Consider the following 18751-nt stretch of genomic DNA (forward strand, 5'->3'; position numbering starts at 1 on the left):
AAGGGGCCTTAATTTCCCTCAAAATCATGTTTCTCTTAACAAAAGAAAAATAGTAAGTGAAGTGTTCTCACAAGTATGGTAGCCTATAGTTTCACATTCAGATTCCTTCAAATGAAAAATCAAGGCCGGAGGTAAAGATTCGTGTTTGTACGATTTCTCTAATGCACAACAGAAAAGGTAAAAAAGCCAAATCACAGAACAATGAACTATCACAAGCACGCTCCTAAGTCAATACAAAAATTGATTAGTAGTACTATGTTCATGTGCAAAACATGGTTTTGCTATCGATGAATAGCACAACTAGCACTGAAAACCCATGACACATAAAGATACCAAGCGATGGAAGATGGAGGATGAAGCAGAAAGAAGAGTGAGAGAAACAAATGGAGTTCGAGAAAAGAGGAAGAAGGAAAGATAAATTAAATGCTTATCCTAGGGAGGAAAGGGGTTTAAAGCAGTTGCCGTGAAGGAATAGGGGAATACTCAGCGTTTCCTTCTGGTGATGAGACGTGCAGGGGAAACAAGGGCACACATCATCATGACTCTAGTTGCTGCCACATGGGAATGGGAAAAGTCCCATCTGGAAGGCCACATTTGAAAATGTCTTGGGCTTGAGTTTGATTATTCAGCCTATTCAAGGTTTCTCATCGCCCGGATAATCGAGAGGGCTACTGTTGAGGCCCAAAAAATGTCACATGCAAGTCCAATCAAGTCTCCAGGCTCAATTGTTATACAAGCTTCAAGTCAAGCCCAAATACATGTAAAGGTGCGAAATCGAGAAAGGAATATATTCACAATCATGTCATGCTATGGTAATTAAACCAAACATTTATATAAATCATGCCATGTCCATGCATATTCGTCATGCCAAGCTTTATCATGGTAACCACTATTCACGCTAAAATAAGCCCAAGTCACATGTCTAAGGCTTGTCAAGTGAATTGGTGTGGATAGTTACTAAAGTTTATCGGGCATGTGTAAAGTCAAGATTGTGGAAGACTTTCAACTACTTACGAGCCCAAAGATCCAAGCCCATAACCTTTAAAGTCCACATGGGCAAGCTCAAAAGAGAACAGACTTAGTTTACCTCTTTCCCTAACAAGCCAACCAATCTAGTTAGGAAGGAACCAAACTCTAAGACCTAAGATCATTTAAAAGGCCAGCAGAGCAAGCATTTAATGAGGAGGGAGGCTGACTTTGCCTTCCTAACACGCGCATAAGATCGACGCCTCAAAGGCAAGAGATGCGTTACTAGAAGTAACACTTGTGGAATGCTGACCTGGGAAAACAACACATGGGGAAGAAGGCGCGATGAGGAATCAAAGGGCTCCCTAAGTGCAAAAAAAAAATTCATCAAAATTCATTTTGTTTCATAAATTTAATTTTATTTCATTAAATTCAACAAGCGTATAAAATGCATGAAAACCGACTTGATCAAGCGTACGTATGAAAAACTCCAAAGTCCTCCCCAAACCATGAGAATGATTACAAAGTTGTTTCCCCTCAATCCCTATAACACGCTTTGCATACTACGAACAAGTCCATTTCAGAATTAAATGATTCTTCAATCAATTAACCCAACGGGCACACGCCCATTAGAAGGCCAATCAAACTTTGAGACTTTGAGTAGTAAACGAAGTGAATTGACAAATTAATGGCAAGTCATGAGAAAAACCACTAAACACGCAAAAAAAGACACAAAATTAAAAGCAAGCCAACTGTTGTCCATCAGCCTCAGTTGCTAGTCCTACCTACATAGGCTTTAAGACCATAAATGGCGTTTGCAATAGCTTCTGTCCCTCCAGACACGTTTAGTTAATTAACCACCATGTTTGCGAAGCTCGCACACAAATTGAATGTCTAAAACTACTGATCGACCAACAATTTTTTAGTGTACTTGGAATATGACCATGTGGTCGTACTATATTCCACCGAAATTATAAGACGTACATATATAAACTGTGTTTCAAATAAATTAATGGTTGCCTCATCAGTCATATCAGCATTGATGCAGTGCAAAAGAGGGTTTATTCAACAAGGTTTTTGATATTATGGTGTTTAACCATTCCGTCAATAATTAATTGAATTTATGCATATTAGGCTATGGTTTAATGTTTTTGTAGTAATTTGGCATCTTGTAAGTTGTGTTTTAATTAGCCGGCTGGGTGGGGTATTGGTAATTTTTATTAAATATGCTTTAGTGGCTTAGAAAGTTGTATTTATTTTATAAATTATAAATTTTTATTATTTTTTTTAAAACAATATTATCTACACTAGGAGAAGGGGTGGACTTAGCCTCATAATAAGCTACCAATAATGTGGTTCAAACTCTCCTTTAGCGAAAACCGAACCTAGACCTCTCACTTACAAGTGAAGATGAATACCACTAGACCGTACTACTAAGTAGTGGCTTAAAAAGTTGTATTAAGATTGATGAAAATGTTTTGGCAGACTAGTATATTAGGGCTTAGGAAGTTGTATTGAAAGGTGGCACTTAGAGTGCCATTCTCTATGGTCATATGAAAGAAAGACACTGACTTTAAAGAGAACCCTTGATCATAGTCATGAAATACAGGAGAGTACTGAAAATAGAAAAAGAAAGTGTTAATTAGCATCATTCAGCTAGCAGTTCTGTAAGCTCCTAGTCTTTGAAGAAAAAAAATTGAAGACAAATTGCCAAATTGCATTTAACTTATATATATAAGAGACAAAGATTTTGACTTCGAGTAGTTAATTTATGGCAGACTTAAACGTCATAAAAAAAATATTTATTGGAAAAACCTTTCCATGGTCTGAGCCATGAATACGTCAATTTCTGTAGCAAATAAATTTCTTTCCTTTGCCGTGGTAGTTTTGTTTAGATTAATCAATGTTATACCAAGATGTATTTATTAGCTCAAATTTATATACTGCTAGAAAGTTTATTTATAATCGCGCAGCAATGCGCGGATATTACTATCTAGTTCATCCAATACAGTAACAAAATGCATAAGTTGGAATTTCATCTTCAAAGATAAGAAACAAAGACTTTGACTCGTAAAAATAAGTAAATAAAAAACTGCAAACTTTTGCAAAAAGTTCCTTCCCTTCCCTTTCACTGAAGGTAGTTGGCAAACAAGGCCAATACATGTCTATGTCGAGATTTAAAGAGAATCTTTGATCATAGTCATATGAAATACAGGGGAATACTAAAAATAAAAAAGAAAGTGTCAATTGAGCATCATTCAGCTAGCAGGTCATTAAGCTCTTAGACTTTGAAGAAAAAAAATTTGAAGACAAATTTCCAAATTGCATTTAACGTGTGTATTATAAAAGACAGAGACATTGACTTGGAGTAAGTTAATTTATGGAGTACTCCAAAGTCATGAAACAAAACATTAGTTGGAAAGACTTTTCCATGATCTGAACCATGAAGATGTCAATTTATTGTGGAAAACAGAACATTCTGCAAGTCCTGTATTTTTGTTCTTCTCTCCCACCCTTTTTTCTTTGCGCAGGTCGAATTAATTTGAATAGCTAGTGAATGGCATTATAAATAAACCCTAGAACTAGACTATAATATGTACACAAAATTGACAGAGGCCATGATATCTTTATCTTTTCACAAAGTATGTTCTCTGGCTTACTGCCTTATCTTATTCATACCTCTTCTTTCATTGCCAAGTCACGTTGCTTTTGCTACTACTGAAGCAGAAGCACTTCTCAAATGGAAAGCCACCTTTCAAAACCAAACCCATCTCCAAAATCTCGCCTCTTGGACTTACTCTCCCAGTAATAATGGCACCACCAATTCTTCAAGAAATTCCAAATCGCAAGTACCTCCATGCTTCTGGACGGGTATTTCATGCAATGTTGCAGGAAGTGTCATTTCGATAAACCTTACCAATTCCAATATACAAGGTACGCTACATGATTTTTCATTCATGTCCTTCCCCAATCTTGAATACCTCAACCTCGGTGTCAATAATTTCTTTGATACCATTCCACGTCATATCAGTTCCCTTTCGAAACTCAACAATCTCAATCTCTGTAACAATCGGTTTTTTGGAAGTATTCCAAAAGAGATAGGGAACTTGAAGTCTCTTATGGACCGAGATTTGTCTAAGAATCAACTTAGTGGTTCAATCCCAACATCCATAGGTGATCTCACAAACCTTACCCAGCTCTCTCTCTCCAAAAATAATCTTTCTGGTTCTATTCCTGAAGAGATAGGTAACTTAAAATCTCTTGCAAACCTTGATCTGAGTGAAAATCAGATCAATGGTTCAATCCCAACATCTGTTGGAGATCTCACAAACCTTACCTTTCTCCATCTCTTTGCAAATAATCTTTCTGGTTCTATTCCTAAGGAGATAGGTAATTTAAAATCTCTTGCAACCCTTGATATGAGTGAAAATCAGCTCAGTGGTTCAATCCCAACATTCGTAGGAAATCTCACAAACCTTATCTATCTCACTCTCTTTGAAAATAATCTTTCTGGTTCTATTCCTAAAGAGATAGGTAACTTGAAATCTGTTGTGTGGCTCTACTTGCATAAGAATCAGCTCAGTGGTTCAATCCCAACATCCATAGGTGATCTCACAAACCTTACCCATCTCCTTCTCTTCAAAAACAATTTTTCTGGTTTTATTCCTAAAGAGATAGGTAACTTAAAATCTCTTGCACACCTTGATCTGAGTGAAAATCAGCTCAATGCTTCAATCCCAACATCCTTAAGAGATCTAACAAGCCTTACCATTCTCAATATCTTCAGAAATAATCTTTCTGGTTCAATCCCAACATTCATAGGAGATCTCACAAACCTTACTGATCTCCGTCTCTTCGAAAATAATCTTTCTGGTTCAATTCCTGCTTCAATTGGTAACCTGACAAACTTGGAGTCCTTATTCCTAAGTGTGAACCAACTCTCTGGCCCCATCCCGCAAGAGATAGTGAACTTGAAGAATTTGATTGTTCTAATGTTGTATAATAACCATTTTTCTGGTTATGTACCCCAAAATATTTGCAGCAGTGGACTCCTCAGAAACTTTTCAATATCCAATAACCATTTGACTGGTCCAATCCCCAAAAGCTTGAAAATCTGCACCAGCTTAGTGAGAGTCCATCTTGAAGGAAACAAGTTGACAGGAAACATATCTGAAGACTTTGGGGTTTATCCAAATCTTTATTTTATGGATATGAGCCACAATAACTTCTATGGGGAAATCTCACAAACTTGGGGACAATGCCCACAATTGGAAACCCTACTAATTGCGGGAAACAACCTTACTGGTAGCATACCTCCTGATATTGCCAATGCACAAAAACTTCATGAGCTAGATCTTTCTTCAAATCGCTTAGTTGGGGCGATTCCGAATGGATTCAGGAGAATGACTTCTTTGTTGAAGTTGATGTTGAATGGAAATCAACTTTCAGGCCCTATATCATTGGAATTTGGATCACTAATTGATCTTGAATATCTTGACTTGTCATCAAACAAATTCAACGGGTTAGTTCCTAGCAATCTAGGTGCCTTTCTCAGACTACACCATCTGAATTTAAGCAACAACAACTTTTCTGAACAAATTCCACCTGAATTGGGGAAGTTAGTTCAGTTGAACGACCTTGATTTAAGTTACAACTCACTTGAAGGTAGTATACCACCAGAAATCGCCAATATGGAGAGTTTGGAGACGCTTAATCTTTCCCACAACAATCTTTCAGGTTTCGTACCATCAAGTATTGAAGGTATGCTCGGCTTATCGTATGTTGACATATCTTACAATGAATTGGAAGGTCCTCTTCCCAACAACAAAGCATTTCAAGAAGCTCCCCCAGAAGTTGTACAAGGGAACAAAGGATTGTGCGGCAATATTACATCTTTGCAACCCTGTACGCATGGCTCAAGAAAGAACCACAAGTGGGTATTTGTAATCTCATTCACCCTTCTATCAGCAGTCTTCCTTCTTTGTGCTTTCTTTACAATTGTCTTCGTAGTGGAAAGAAAGAAGAAGCATCGGTATAAAGGAGAAAAAAACATGCATGAAGAAGTATCGTTTTCAGTTTTGAATTTTGATGGAATATCAATGTATGAGGAAATCATAAGGGCGACCGAAGACTTTGATTCCACATATTGCATCGGGAGGGGAGGACAAGGAAGCGTCTATAAAGCAAACTTGTCATCTACCATCACAGTGGCTGTGAAGAAACTCCATCAGTTGAGGGATGGCGAGAAGAACTTGGAAGAGGGATTCTTGAATGAAATAAGAGCACTGACAGAGGTAAGACACCGGAACATCGTGAAGCTTTATGGTTTCTGTTTGCACCACCGACACTCGTTCTTGGTGTGCGAGTTTCTTGAAAGAGGTAGCCTGGCTAAAATTTTGAGCGAAGATGAAAAAGCTAAAGAAGTGGGATGGAGAAAAAGGGTGAATATTGTTAATGGTGTAGCTTATGCCTTAGCATATATGCACCACGACGTTGTGCCACCAATTGTTCACCGGGATATATCAAGCAAGAACATTTTACTGAATTTTGAATATGAGGCCTTGGTTTCAGACTTTGGCACTGCTAAGTTTTTGAATCGAGACTCAACTAATTGGACTGCTGTTGCAGGCACATATGGATATATTGCACCAGGTATAATTGTTCTCTGTTCTATATATTCTTTTGTTTTTTTCTTTTAGACCAATGATTCTGACATCTTGCATAAATTTCTTAGTTTATTCTGGGATAACTTTGTTCTAAACACTATTCCTTTTCGTCAATAGGCAGGAGTTACATTTTGATTTGGAATAGAACTCTGATATTATGTACAAGATCATTTGGTTGTTACTAGTGATCCAGAATTTGCTTGCTTTATATTAAGATTAATTGGTGATCCAAAAAAATTTCTCGTCCATTTTTCTTCATGATGACAAAATGTTCTTAACATTGAAGTCTTATATAGTTTATTATACCCATACTAATTATCCCACTGCTATGAGCTTATTTTGAGCAGAGCTTGCATATACAATGGAAGTGAATGATAAATGCGATGTTTATAGCTTTGGAGTGGTCGCATTGGAAATAATTATGGGGAGGCATCCTGAAGATTTTTTCTCATCATTCTCAACAATGCCTTATTCGTTCTCATCATTATCATCTGCGTTACTAGCCCATCAAATGCCAATTGTGGATGTTTTGGACCAACGCATTTTGCCTCCAACGCATCAAGAAGCAGGGGAAGTTCTCTCTCTTGTGAAGATTGCGCTTTCATGCTTGCATCCTAGTCCGCAATCTCGTCCAACAATGAAACAAGTTTCTCAACTCCTCTCAACTCAGAAGCTACATTTGTCAAAGCCATTACGTATGATAACCTACGGTGAGTTGCTTACACTGGATCCTTTAACTGCATGAGAATCAGAGAACGTGGGTAGTTCCTATAAATAAGTTCTCCCTACGTCGAGTCTTCCCTTTGGAAGAAAGTTTCTTTGTAGATGTTTCCGTTATTGTAATTTATTTCATGCACTTGTTTGCTATGACTCTTTGTACTTTCACGTACTTGTTTGCATGGTTTGAAATTTTAGATACTCTGTACATGTTCTGACAAAGAGTACCCAAATTGCATTGCCAATTTAATTGAACATGTTGTCATCATATGATGAATGAATCTCAATATCGGATGATTTGAGTTAGCCTGATTGAGTTGTGCGCTGCAATTTCGAAGACATGGCGATATGTAAAGTTAAGGCAAGTAAAAAATCTGGAGAAGTATGCTGAAGGAAACAAAATGAAATATTAGTCAGTACACTAATAAACCCTTTTTCGGTTTTGCAAATGTAGAAGAAGACCAGTGTGAGTTTTATCCTTTTCTCTAAGATATCACATCAGGGAATTAATGGGCCTCAATTTCCCTCAAAATCATGTTTCTCTTAACAAAAGAAAAATAGTAAGTGAAGTGTTCCCTATAGTTTCACATTCAGATTCCTTCAAATGCAAAATCAAGGCCGGAGGTAAAGATTCGTGTTTGCACAGTTTCTCTAATGCACAACAGAAAAGGTGAAAAAGCCAAATCACAGAGCAGTGAATAATCATAAGCACGCTCCTAAGTCAATACAAAAATTAATTAGTAGTATAGATACATTGTTTTCCATGTTCATGTGCAAAACATGGTTTTGCTATCGATGAATAGCACAACTAGCATTGAAAACCCAGGACACGCGATGGAAGATGGAGGATGAAGCAGAAAGAAGAGTGTGAGAAACAAATGGAGTTAGAGAAAAGAGGAAGAAGGAAAGACAAATTAAATGCTTATCCTAGGAAGGAAAGGGGTTTAAAGCAGTTGCCGTGAAGGAATGGGGGAATACCCAGCGTTTCCTTCTTGTGATGAGACATGAAGGGGAAACAAGGGCGCACATCATCACGACGCTAGTTGTTGCAACACGGGAATGGGAAAAGTCCCATCTAGAAGGCCACATTTAAAAATGTCTTGGGCTTGAGTTTGATTATTCAGCCTATTCAAGGTTTCTCATCCCAAAAAATGTCACATGCAAGCCCAATCAAGTCGCAAGGCCCAATTGTTATACAAGCTTCAAGTCAAGCCCAAATACATGTAAAGGTGCGAAATCGAGAAAGGAATATATTCACAATCATGCCATGCTACGGTAATTAAACTAGACATTTATATAAATCATGCCATGCCCATGCATATTCGTCATGCCAAGCTTTATCATGGTAACCACTATTCACGCTAAAATAAGCCCAAGTCACATGTCTGGGGCTTGTCAAGTGAATTGTGGTGTGGATAGTTACTGAAGTTTATAGAGCCTGTGTAGAGTCAAGATTGTGGAAGACTTTCAACTGCTTAGGAGCCCAAAGATCCAAGCCCATAACCTTTGAAGTCCACATGGGCAAGCTCGAAAGAGAACATACTTAGTTTACCTATTTCCCTAGCAAGCCAACCAATCTAGTTAGGAAGGAACCAAACTCTAAGACCTAAGATCACGTAAAAGGCTAGCAGAGCAAGCATGTAATGAGGAGGGAGGCTAACTTTGCCTTCCTAACTTGCGCATAAGATCAATGCCTCAAAGACAGGAAATGCGTTACTAAAAGTAACACTTGTGGAAGATTGACCCGGGAAAACAGCGCATGGGGAAGAAGGCGCGAGGAGGGATCAAAGGGCTCCCTAAGTGCAAAAGAGAGATCAAAGGGCTAGAGGAGGGGGTCCAAGAACACAATACATGCCAGAGAGAGAAAGAACGTTAGAAGGTGCTGCACCAAACTAAGGAAATCACTCCCTAAGTGGAAACATCCTTGAAACCTCAAGAATCATCACCCCTGCAAGCTTAGTGTTTTCTATAGCTTTTCCTCTGAATATCCCAGCCATTAGGAGCCTTGTTACCACCCCAGAAAACTTAGATTATCCAACCTAGATCATCATGCATCCTTGCAAACTCTCTCTCTCTCTCTCTCTCTCTCTCTCTCTCTCTCTCTCATGCTAAACTAATAAACTTCTAGCTTTCACATCACACTTCTCTTCATCAAGTCATTATAACATCCACATACTAATAATCCCATTGCTATGAGCTTATTCTAAGCAGAGCTTGCATATACAGTGGAATTGAACGAAAAATGTGATGTTTATAGCTTTCGAGTGGTCGCATAGTCATGGGGAGGCATCCCAGAGATATGTTCTCATCATTCTCATCAATTTTTTCTTCGTCCTCGTCGTCATCGTCATCTGCATTACCAGCCCATCAAATGCCGATCGTGGATGTTCTGGACCAACGCATATCGCCTCCAACGCATCAAGAAGCAGGGGAAGTTCTCTCTCTTGTGAGGATTGCGTTTTCCTGCTTGCATCCCAGTCCGCAATCTCGTCCAACAATGAAACAAGTTTCTCAACTCCTCTCAACGAAGAAGTTGCATTTGTCGAAGCCATTGCATATGATAACCTGCAGTGAATTGCTTACTCTCGATCCTTTGACTGGCTGAGAATCAGAGAGTGGGTAATTCCTATAAATAAGTTGCCCTCTGTCGAGTCTTCTTTTTAGAAGAAAGTTTGTTTATAGATGTTTCCCTTACTGTGATTTATTTCATGCACTTTTTTGCTATGACTCTATATACTTTCATGCACTTGTCCATTGTACATCGTAAGTTAACGTTCAAAAGGATGAATTTGCTTAGGGACATTCATTGTTCCTTGTTTAATTCAATTCACCTGAAATAATATCTCTAGTAATTATAATTCGTGTTGGGGCACATAAATGCTGCTCAAAGAAAGGCGATCCGAAAAACTTATGCTGATGCATGCCTATGGAGAATATTATCCGAAAATATTACCAGTAACTTTGAGGTAAGTTTAGGAATGCTCTTTCTTTTTGCATACTTTGACTGAATGCTTTTCATAAACTGGTAAAATGGTTCAACCAAGGCACGCTTAATCTTTGGCTAATTATCTTTTGGGAGGAAGCAATTGCGTGGTTGGAATGACTGACGTATTCGGTTTCTGAAGTTTTCTTAATCAGAGGGTTGTACTGCTTTGGACACTTGATCCTCCTGAATGGCACGTAATTTTGGCCAATGACGCAGAACACATGAACTAATTTTGGCAAGGCAAGCTTATCACTTTCGTTATAAAATTGCCATTTGTATGTGTGTATGAATGAATGTCCGTGCTGTCTTTTAAAAAAAATTCACACTTTCCAGAAACTAACGTATGGAAGATGTGCCATATATACTGCCAGTTGTATTAATCACTTGTCAGATTATGTATTCAAATGTGGCACACAATTGTGCTCTCCTTAACATTACTCGTCTATTTGATAACCATTTCGTTTTCTATTTTTAGTTTTTATTTTTGTGTTTGAAAAGGAAATACATGTAAAAGTAATGTGGGATATATAAGTGCAACAACCCGTCCTGATTTTATCGGAACGAAAGGAGTATTTTCGTGAAATTGCACCTTGGATTAAATCTTTTTCTTTTAAAATTGTTTTTGGGTGTTACCAAAATTTAACACTTAATTTCATAAATGTCATTTTTTAATAAAATCTTTCAAATATATCAAAAAACTCACTTAAATAGACGTAAATATCCTCAAAATAAAAACCAAATAAATATAGGGGCAAAACCCTCACTCCCATTGTTGAGAGCAGCATTTTCGCACACTCACCCTATTGTTTAGTTTTGATTGGTTTGGGAGGTCTGGAATAATTCAGAACTTGCTAATCGGAATTACAGATTATTTAGATTTGTGGGTAATAGAAGCAAGAATTAAATTGGAACGATCCTATTGTGAAAACTGTTATTGTTTTAAATCTCTATTCTCCAACAAATTTAAGAGAAATTCGTAAGCATAATATAATTGAAATTTGATTTCAATGAGTTAGAAACCTCAAATAATATCATGTTTACTAAGATGTTTGTACAAAGCATATTCTACCGAGACGATATTGTATCAACGGTAGCGATTCAGTTGCAGACATGGGCGGCAAATTTTCAAGTGCGTACTCAATTAGTTGATTGTTGAACAACACCCGCAATTGCTCCACGACATTTACCAACTCCCATCGCCACCTCGCACTTTGTACAACAGTGTAGAGTAGATCTATTCAAGTGCTTTGGATTTCATGGGTATTTAGGTCTATTCACATGAATTTTTTGCTATATTTGAAAGTTTTTATAAAATGTGACATATATGAAATTTGATGTTAAATTTTGGTTACTATTGATAAATACTCCCCCCGGCCCCTCTTCCCTCTTCTCTTTTTGGACCCATGAGTCCTCACTCCTCTTCCCTTCTATTTTTCTGAAAAAGCTCTCTCTCTCTAAACTCCATCTCGACTCTCTCTATCTCTCAGCCTTCTCCGAGGGCTTTTCTCACCAACAAACAACCCAACAACAGCATCAACATCTCCATTAACACCCTAGTGAGCTTTGAATCGAAGGAGAACACCTTGAATCCCTTTCTTCCTCTCGGCCTACACTGTTCACCGAAGTTCTCCGGCCAGTTTTCTCCTCCGACGACGATGGTAAGCCTTGAACCTTGTCCAAAAGTTGTAGATCATGTCTTAGTGTATGTTTGGAAGTGGTTTTAAGAAGTTTTATCGATGTTTGGATGTAGGAACCTCACGGGGGAAAACTTCCCCAGTTTTCTGGCGAGCACGGCCCCTTTTGAGGCAATTTCCAACCAAACCATGATGAGTTAGCCAACGTGCAAGGTATCAACCTCTTCGTCTCACTGAGTACTGTAACTTTCATTTTCTTTTCACTCAAATTCGTTAAGTATTGAAGAAGTTATATTCATTTGAATCTTACCTAGTTTCAGACGACCTCCGCGGCTTTCGAGGTGTTTTCCAACCAAACCACAGCGAGTTAGTGGCAAAGCCAAAAATTTTCAGGAGGAGGGGCGAAATTTAAAAAATTTGTGGTCTCGAAAAAATGTGAACATTCATTCAAGGTCTAAGTCCAAGATTTGCAAGAAGATTATTTGAATTACCTGTAACATTCATAGGAGAATTTGCACTAATTGAAATATTCAAAAGAGGATTTGGACTACTCAAAATAGTTGAAGGAGGGTTTGAACAACAATATTATTTGAAGGATGATTTAGCACCGTTTCTTGTTGTATTGTCCTATTACTTAACTATATAATTAGCAAAATTTTAAAAGATGTTAAGCTCTAGTCGGGCAATGGACATGACTTTACACTTAGGCGAGGATCTAGGCAAATTTGAATAAATTTATTATATACCTTATAAATAATTGTCTATTTATTATATAGCTTATAATATCCATAAAACATTGATTATAAAACATAAAATATATAAAAACATTGACAAATTTTCTTTATTATTTTGTTGAATTTGATGGTAAGAGGAAAAAAAAACAAATAATTACGAGTTTGTAATATTTTACAAATTATTTTTTGAAGCTCGTATAAATTTATAATGAATTTTAAGATAAATAAAAGTGTTAAACAAGTGGCTTAAAAAATATTAAAAGAGTGGTCAAATTAATTGAACAATAATTAAAAAATAAAACAAATTCCAATATAGATCAGCAATAGTAGGTTAGGTGGCGCAAATTGATTGGCCAATATTAAAAAAAAACAAATTGTACTCTGAAAGGTCACGCGGGGTGGGATGGGAAAGAGAAAGTCTCTCTTCTTCCTTTCTCTTCTTCTTCGTTAGAACCAAACCAGAACTTCATTTCCAGTTTCCAGAAGCTGCAAAATGCAGATCTTCGTTCCTCCTTTCTTTGGCCTAGGTTTTTTTTTTTTTTGGAAAAAAAGAGAGCCCGCGATCAGCCTGTGCTGCAATAGAGCAGGGAAACCCAAAAGGCCAAAAAATCAGATGGAATTTCATCACTTCTGATGAGATCAAAGGGACGGAACCACTGCTCCTGGGCTTGATTTCCCGCGAGAGGAGGGGCGGCCGCCACTCCTCGCCCTCATGTACCTTTGCCACTAGAATGAGGGGGTTTCAAACGCAAAAACCATGAGTAGAAACCCAACACTCTATCCTAGGATATTGGACCACATGCAACGTTTCTAGGGTTAAATATGACCAATTTCATTCATGTTTTGCTCACCACCCTAGTCTAGAAATTTAATCATTTACCATAATCAAGGGGATATCTTAGAGGTGGCAAATCAATATATTGGGTTGTTAATAGATACTCATTAAAAGTCTAAGACTCATTTAGTTTTATTTCATCTTATACCATTATCACCACTACTAATCTCACCATCACCATCACTCCAAGAACACAAAATATTTTTTACCACCCTTAAGTTGAGGTGGTGCCCATCACCTAGTGGTGACAAATCAATTCTTTGGGTTATTAATGGGTACTCGTTAAGATTCATTTAATTTGATATTATCATAATATAGAAGTGAGATTGATAGTGATGATGATGTTGTAAAGTAAAATCAATCTAAATTAAGTAGCCAGGAGGGTTGTACCGCCGTGGTATATTGGCTGGAGAGCCCTTCCTTTTCCTCGGAGACAATTCGTTAAAAAGGAGTAAAACTGAAAAAATAAAAAATAAAAAGAAAGAGGGAGTATATTCTGAAGAAAAAAAAGCTGAATTTTAGAAAATAGAAGTTGTCAAGTTTTTTTTTTATATTTACTATGAGTTTTATGTGTTATTCCCTTCATGTATTTCATCAATTATTATTTTATATATTAATTGGGCCTTAAAGGATTTTAAGAAAAATTATTATCTTCTGCATTTAGTGAAGTTATTATCTTACTACACTAGTAAGAGTTGGGACCGGAAAAATTTATTATTTAATCGAAGTTATTATGTAATAAAACATTCATTCATAGAGGTTTTACTGTAGCACAAAATGAAAATTACATTTTCGTCAAAATGTCCGCTAAAATACAGGATAAAAATGCATTTTCATGTCTACAAGTTCAATTGACATTTTTCCAATTAAAAGTTGTCATGTGTCTGTGAATATTTTAAAATAAAAAATATCACCAAAAAATTGCTCATAGCTGCCAATATTCTTAATCAACTGGTTATAAGTAATTCGTTGTTTTTTCTCTTTCTAAGTGATTTTTTCAGCTTTTGCTTGTACAGAATGTAAACCCAAGCCCAACGCCTTTAAAACAACAAACATCAACCAAAAAACTAAAACGAAAATTAATAAAAATAATTTGAAAATTTTAAATTTTAAAGTAAATAGTATTAAAATTTTTTAATGTTAAAATTTGATTTTTTTTGTTAGAAACTTTTTCTTAAAGTACCCAAAAATAAAACAGAAAAACCTTTAACCTAAAGCCCGCCTCCTTCTTCCTCCTCCTCCTCCACTTTCAGACTCCCAGTCTGCATCTTTACACTTCTCCAGGTAAAGGTAAACCATACTCTCTCTCTCTCTCCTGTAATTAGTGGTGATTTTTGTTACTTTTTCTGCTTTAATTGTTATCATGGCATGACAATGTCGGCTGCCTTCAAGTTATGCCTTTTGCTTGCTCTCTCGTGAACCCTAAATTTCTGTTTGTTTGCTGGGAAAATACTGAATTTAAAAGAAACTATAGCTCCATTAGACTTGGATTTTGCACCCGTGAGTTTATTTGGGAATACTTTCGTTCTCTGCAGTCTGCACTCCTGTAAATGTTGTCAATTTCTTGTAATTTTGTTATAAAGTCAATTTCTTGCAATTGGTATATACATTTTTCCCAAAATTAAATCCTTCAATTTCATTTCAATTGTGATTAGTAACATATTATTGAATTCGCAGCAGCGAAATGGGGGCGAAGGCGAAAAAGGCGATGAAAAAGCAATTGAGCAAAGCCTCTGCTCAATTATCAGCTTCTTCTCACAAAAATAAAGAAGCTGCTGCTACTGCTACTGTAACTGTTACTGCTTCTACCGCTGCTGATTTCTTGGTAATGCTTAATGTAATCCTAGTTATTTATTTATTTTTCCTTTCTCGTCTGGTTGTGTTATTTATTGTTTTGGTGGTGATTTTATGTCGAAAGCCATTAGAAGGTGGTCCAGCTCGTAAGCTCCCCGAGGAAAAGCCCAAGGAGGATATTTGTACAGTTTTATACATTGGTCGGATACCTCACGGCTTCTATGAGAAGGAAATGGAAGGTGTGCGATAGAGATTGTCAAATTTGATGTACTTGAATGAACAATGTTTATAATTTGTGCTCAAGGTTATTGCTATGTTTGTAATTTTACGCCTGTGAAAACCGCTGATTAGATGTTTTTCACAGGATTTTTTGGGCAATTTGGTTCGATTAAGAGATTAAGAATTGCGCGTAACAAAAAGGTTAGGCTGTACCACAACCAGATCACTATATATATGTTTTCTGTGATGATTCTAATTTGTGTCTTTCATAGCATTTTCTTATCTGATTAGCGGTTAACTAGCATCTGTAGTCTGCCACAAGAACTTTGACTGGTACCACATGCCAGATCAACTACACAACTATTTCTAACAAGTGAAATTGCAGTCTTTCTAAAAGTTTGGTTGATGAGCCATGAACTGGATAAAGTTTTTTTTAAATGGAATTAAATTGGGCATGTAGCTTTCAAATCTTGATCTGGCAAGTGTACTAATTATTGGGCAGGTTGAAACTCAAATGAGGTTCGCCACTGTGGAAATCTTCAGTTTGATATTAGGGACCTAGGCTGAAAAATAATCATGGAAAAAAGAATTAGATATTTTGGAGTGAAAGTAGTACTCCTAGGGTGATCAGCCTTGATGAAAATCAAGGTAGTGCTCCAAGAGGGATAAAGTTTGAAGAGAGTTTGTAAAAAAATTTGTTTTTCACCTTACAAATTCCAACGGTATCTTATAAAAAATAAAGATACATAGGGTTAAAACCTTTAAGATAGTTTAAGATTAGGAAGATCAAGTGTTTTAAGAAATTAATCCCCTAGAGGATAAAGTGTATCAAGATGTTATATTTACATAGAAAATAATCTCTCTGTATATATATTTAATCTATACTCCAAATCATTACAATTATCATACCTTGCTCATCGATGGCGTCTCATTTGGAAGGAGTGAAAAAAATATGCATTGACTGATGACTTGACGACGTATTTTGTTCCCTGCAACTGAAGATAAATATAGTATTTATCACTCTTGAACGTAACTCCGCAACACCTTCTTTCCTTCCGGACTTGTGATTATTTGCAGATTAAAGATCCTCTTGTTCATTTAGTATGCAGTATCATAGTTACAGGAATTATACCGCAACACCTTCTTTCCTTCCGGACTTGTGATTATTTGCAGATTAAAGATCCTCTTGTTCATTTAGTATGCAGTATCATAGTTACAGGAATTATTATGTTTTTCACAGATTTTAACTCGTTTTTCCCTTTCATCTTATGTTAAATAGACAGGAAAATCGAAGCATTTTGGCTTCATTGAGTTTGAAGACCCTGAGGTTGTATTCATTTTCTTAGAATTTATTATCTAAAATCCTGTTCTTCTCTACAATGTTTCCTTTTTTGTGGTGCTAACACTACCTTCCTTGTTTGCAGGTGGCAAAAGTTGTAGCTGACACTATGCATAACTATTTGTTGTTCGAACACGTGTTGCAAGTCCATCTTATTCCTCCACAGAAAGTTCACCCGAAATTGTAAGTAATTATTTGTTTATCTTTTATGATATGAGAGTTTGGCATCCAAGATATTTTTCTCATAGTAAATCCAAATATGTATTTTGTGGTTAAGCTGTTCAATGGTTGCTTAAAATTGCTATCATACAACTCGTTCATCTGTGTGCTTTGAGTCCCGAGTGGTAATAATTTCGCGTTCATTTCTGTGTCACTTAAAATTGAGAACAGTGGAAAACTATAGATAGGAATGGAGGGAAAGGATGAAAGAGTTAAGGGGAACTTTTATTGTAGGTAAAGTTCTCATGGTTTAAATTCGATAATTGAAAAATAGATCAGTCATCAAGCTAGAGGAGGGAAAAGGTAGGGCCAGGTATCAGTGGTTGAATTGTACGGTGTTTGCATTGGTAGATTGACTTAACAAGTACATAGATAATAAATCCAATATGACATATACGAACTCTAGTACTACTGGATTAGAGTGACTGTGACATGTATGAAATTCGAGTTGGCTTGTCATTGCCAAAACTAAAAGTGGATGTCTTTTGTAATGGTCTCAATAATTTGAACGTATCTATCAACAACCATGCCAATTTTTCTAGTGGGTGTTTGGTGATGATAAAGCCATGGAGTGATGGTACTAGAAGTTGTTCAATTGGTAGTTGGTCTCTTTAAAATATTGTAGAGTTAAATATTATTGGTACTCCTACCAAAATACAATTCTAACTTTGGAAAAACGGGTTGGTTTTCCCCTTACTAATCAATTTTATAGCTATAAATGCTCATCATTTGTGTTTTGCTTACTTTTAGATGGAAGGGTTTCAACTACCGAGTCAGACCCGAGAACTGGGTTCAAATTGAGCGGAAGAGGCATGACAAGGTAGTCATTGCGGACGTGAAAGCAACCTCTAGCAAGTTTTCTCATTTGACGATACCCAAAAGACCTGCAAGGACTTTCAGTCTTTAACTTTTTCCTCTTTGGGTGGTCATTTTTCAGGAAAGAACGGTGGAAGAGCTCAAGAAGTTAATGGAGAAGATTATGAAGAGAGATCTGAAGCGTCAAAAGAAAATTGAGGCCGCTGGTATTGATTATAAATGCCCAGAAATTGTAAGAATCTGGTCCTGTTTACGGTTGTATATATTCTTTTCACTATTAGAAGCTTGTTCTTAATTGGTTTTTATTTTTTTTTTTGGTTTTATATTGAAGCGATGTTACTTAAACATTTCTTCGTACATCCATTTTTCAAGGTTGATTTAGTAGTTAAATTGTACATGTATTTGGTTCTTGGCAGGTGGGTGGTAGTGAAGAACCTGCTCCAAAGAAAAGGAAGACCGACCGGAAGAAGGTATGTCATGTTCTTGTTTGTACCATTTTCTGGAAGATAAAACATATGTAGTCATCTCTTCTCATCTCATCTCTTCTATGGCAGGTTGTTTCGAAATGATGAAGCGCTCACGCTCGTCTCTGTCCACCCCTTCCGCTGGGAACAAGGCAGTTATGGATTTCTGGAGAATTTGGGCTTGAGTTTTGAATCTTACCTAACAAATATAACCTCTTGTAGTTTTTTTTTTTTACGACCTTTTTCATCACTCTTCATGTAATGTAATCGTGCATTGTATATTGACAAGTGTTTTACTGTCGTTCAGCATTACGTGGTCAGACGTGGTTTTCGGTCACTCATTTGGTATCATAGGAACGGAT

General features: G+C 36.7%; 2 protein-coding genes across 4 annotated transcripts; both read left to right on the plus strand.

Moving 5' to 3' along the window:
* The first annotated feature begins 3514 nt into the window (after positions 1 to 3514).
* Positions 3515 to 7604, plus strand: LOC137709031 (uncharacterized). The gene is made up of 2 exons (XM_068448179.2): positions 3515 to 6618; positions 6980 to 7604. The coding sequence occupies exons 1-2, from the start codon at positions 3561 to 3563 to the stop codon at positions 7375 to 7377; spliced, it is 3456 nt and encodes a 1151-aa protein (XP_068304280.2). The 5' UTR covers positions 3515 to 3560; the 3' UTR covers positions 7378 to 7604.
* Positions 7605 to 14697: 7093 nt separating this feature from the next.
* LOC137713203 (uncharacterized) lies at positions 14698 to 18726 on the plus strand. Of its 3 annotated transcripts, none has more exons than XM_068452480.2 (10): positions 14698 to 14828; positions 15216 to 15363; positions 15457 to 15571; positions 15697 to 15752; positions 16831 to 16878; positions 16976 to 17073; positions 17860 to 17929; positions 18047 to 18157; positions 18342 to 18395; positions 18480 to 18726. In XM_068452480.2, exons 2-10 carry the CDS (start codon positions 15223 to 15225, stop codon positions 18492 to 18494), a joined length of 708 nt encoding a protein of 235 aa, XP_068308581.1. In that variant the 5' UTR covers positions 14698 to 14828; positions 15216 to 15222; the 3' UTR covers positions 18495 to 18726. The 3 variants fall into 3 exon arrangements, with proteins under 3 accessions (XP_068308581.1, XP_068308589.1, XP_088541681.1); XM_068452488.2 differs by having other exon boundaries at positions 14703 to 14822; XM_088685555.1 differs by having other exon boundaries at positions 14723 to 14828; positions 15219 to 15363.
* The last annotated feature ends 25 nt before the right edge of the window (positions 18727 to 18751 follow it).

Source organism: Pyrus communis, chromosome 15, assembly GCF_041283825.1.
Source record: "Pyrus communis isolate YQ-2024b chromosome 15, ASM4128382v1, whole genome shotgun sequence".
Classification (NCBI taxonomy): domain Eukaryota; kingdom Viridiplantae; phylum Streptophyta; class Magnoliopsida; order Rosales; family Rosaceae; genus Pyrus; species Pyrus communis.

What these genes read in the sequence shown, in the direction of transcription:
- LOC137709031 (XM_068448179.2), top strand. Translation starts at nt 3,561, where the DNA reads ATGTACACAAAATTGACAGAGGCCATGATATCTTTATCTTTTCACAAA. An exon ending in ATATGGATATATTGCACCAG is followed by an intron (nt 6,619 to 6,979) that starts GTATAATTGTTC and finishes TATTTTGAGCAG; the next exon opens with AGCTTGCATATACAATGGAA.
- LOC137713203 (XM_068452480.2), top strand. Translation starts at nt 15,223, where the DNA reads ATGGGGGCGAAGGCGAAAAAGGCGATGAAAAAGCAATTGAGCAAAGCC. An exon ending in TTGAGTTTGAAGACCCTGAG is followed by an intron (nt 16,879 to 16,975) that starts GTTGTATTCATT and finishes CCTTGTTTGCAG; the next exon opens with GTGGCAAAAGTTGTAGCTGA. An exon ending in AGCGGAAGAGGCATGACAAG is followed by an intron (nt 17,930 to 18,046) that starts GTAGTCATTGCG and finishes GTCATTTTTCAG; the next exon opens with GAAAGAACGGTGGAAGAGCT.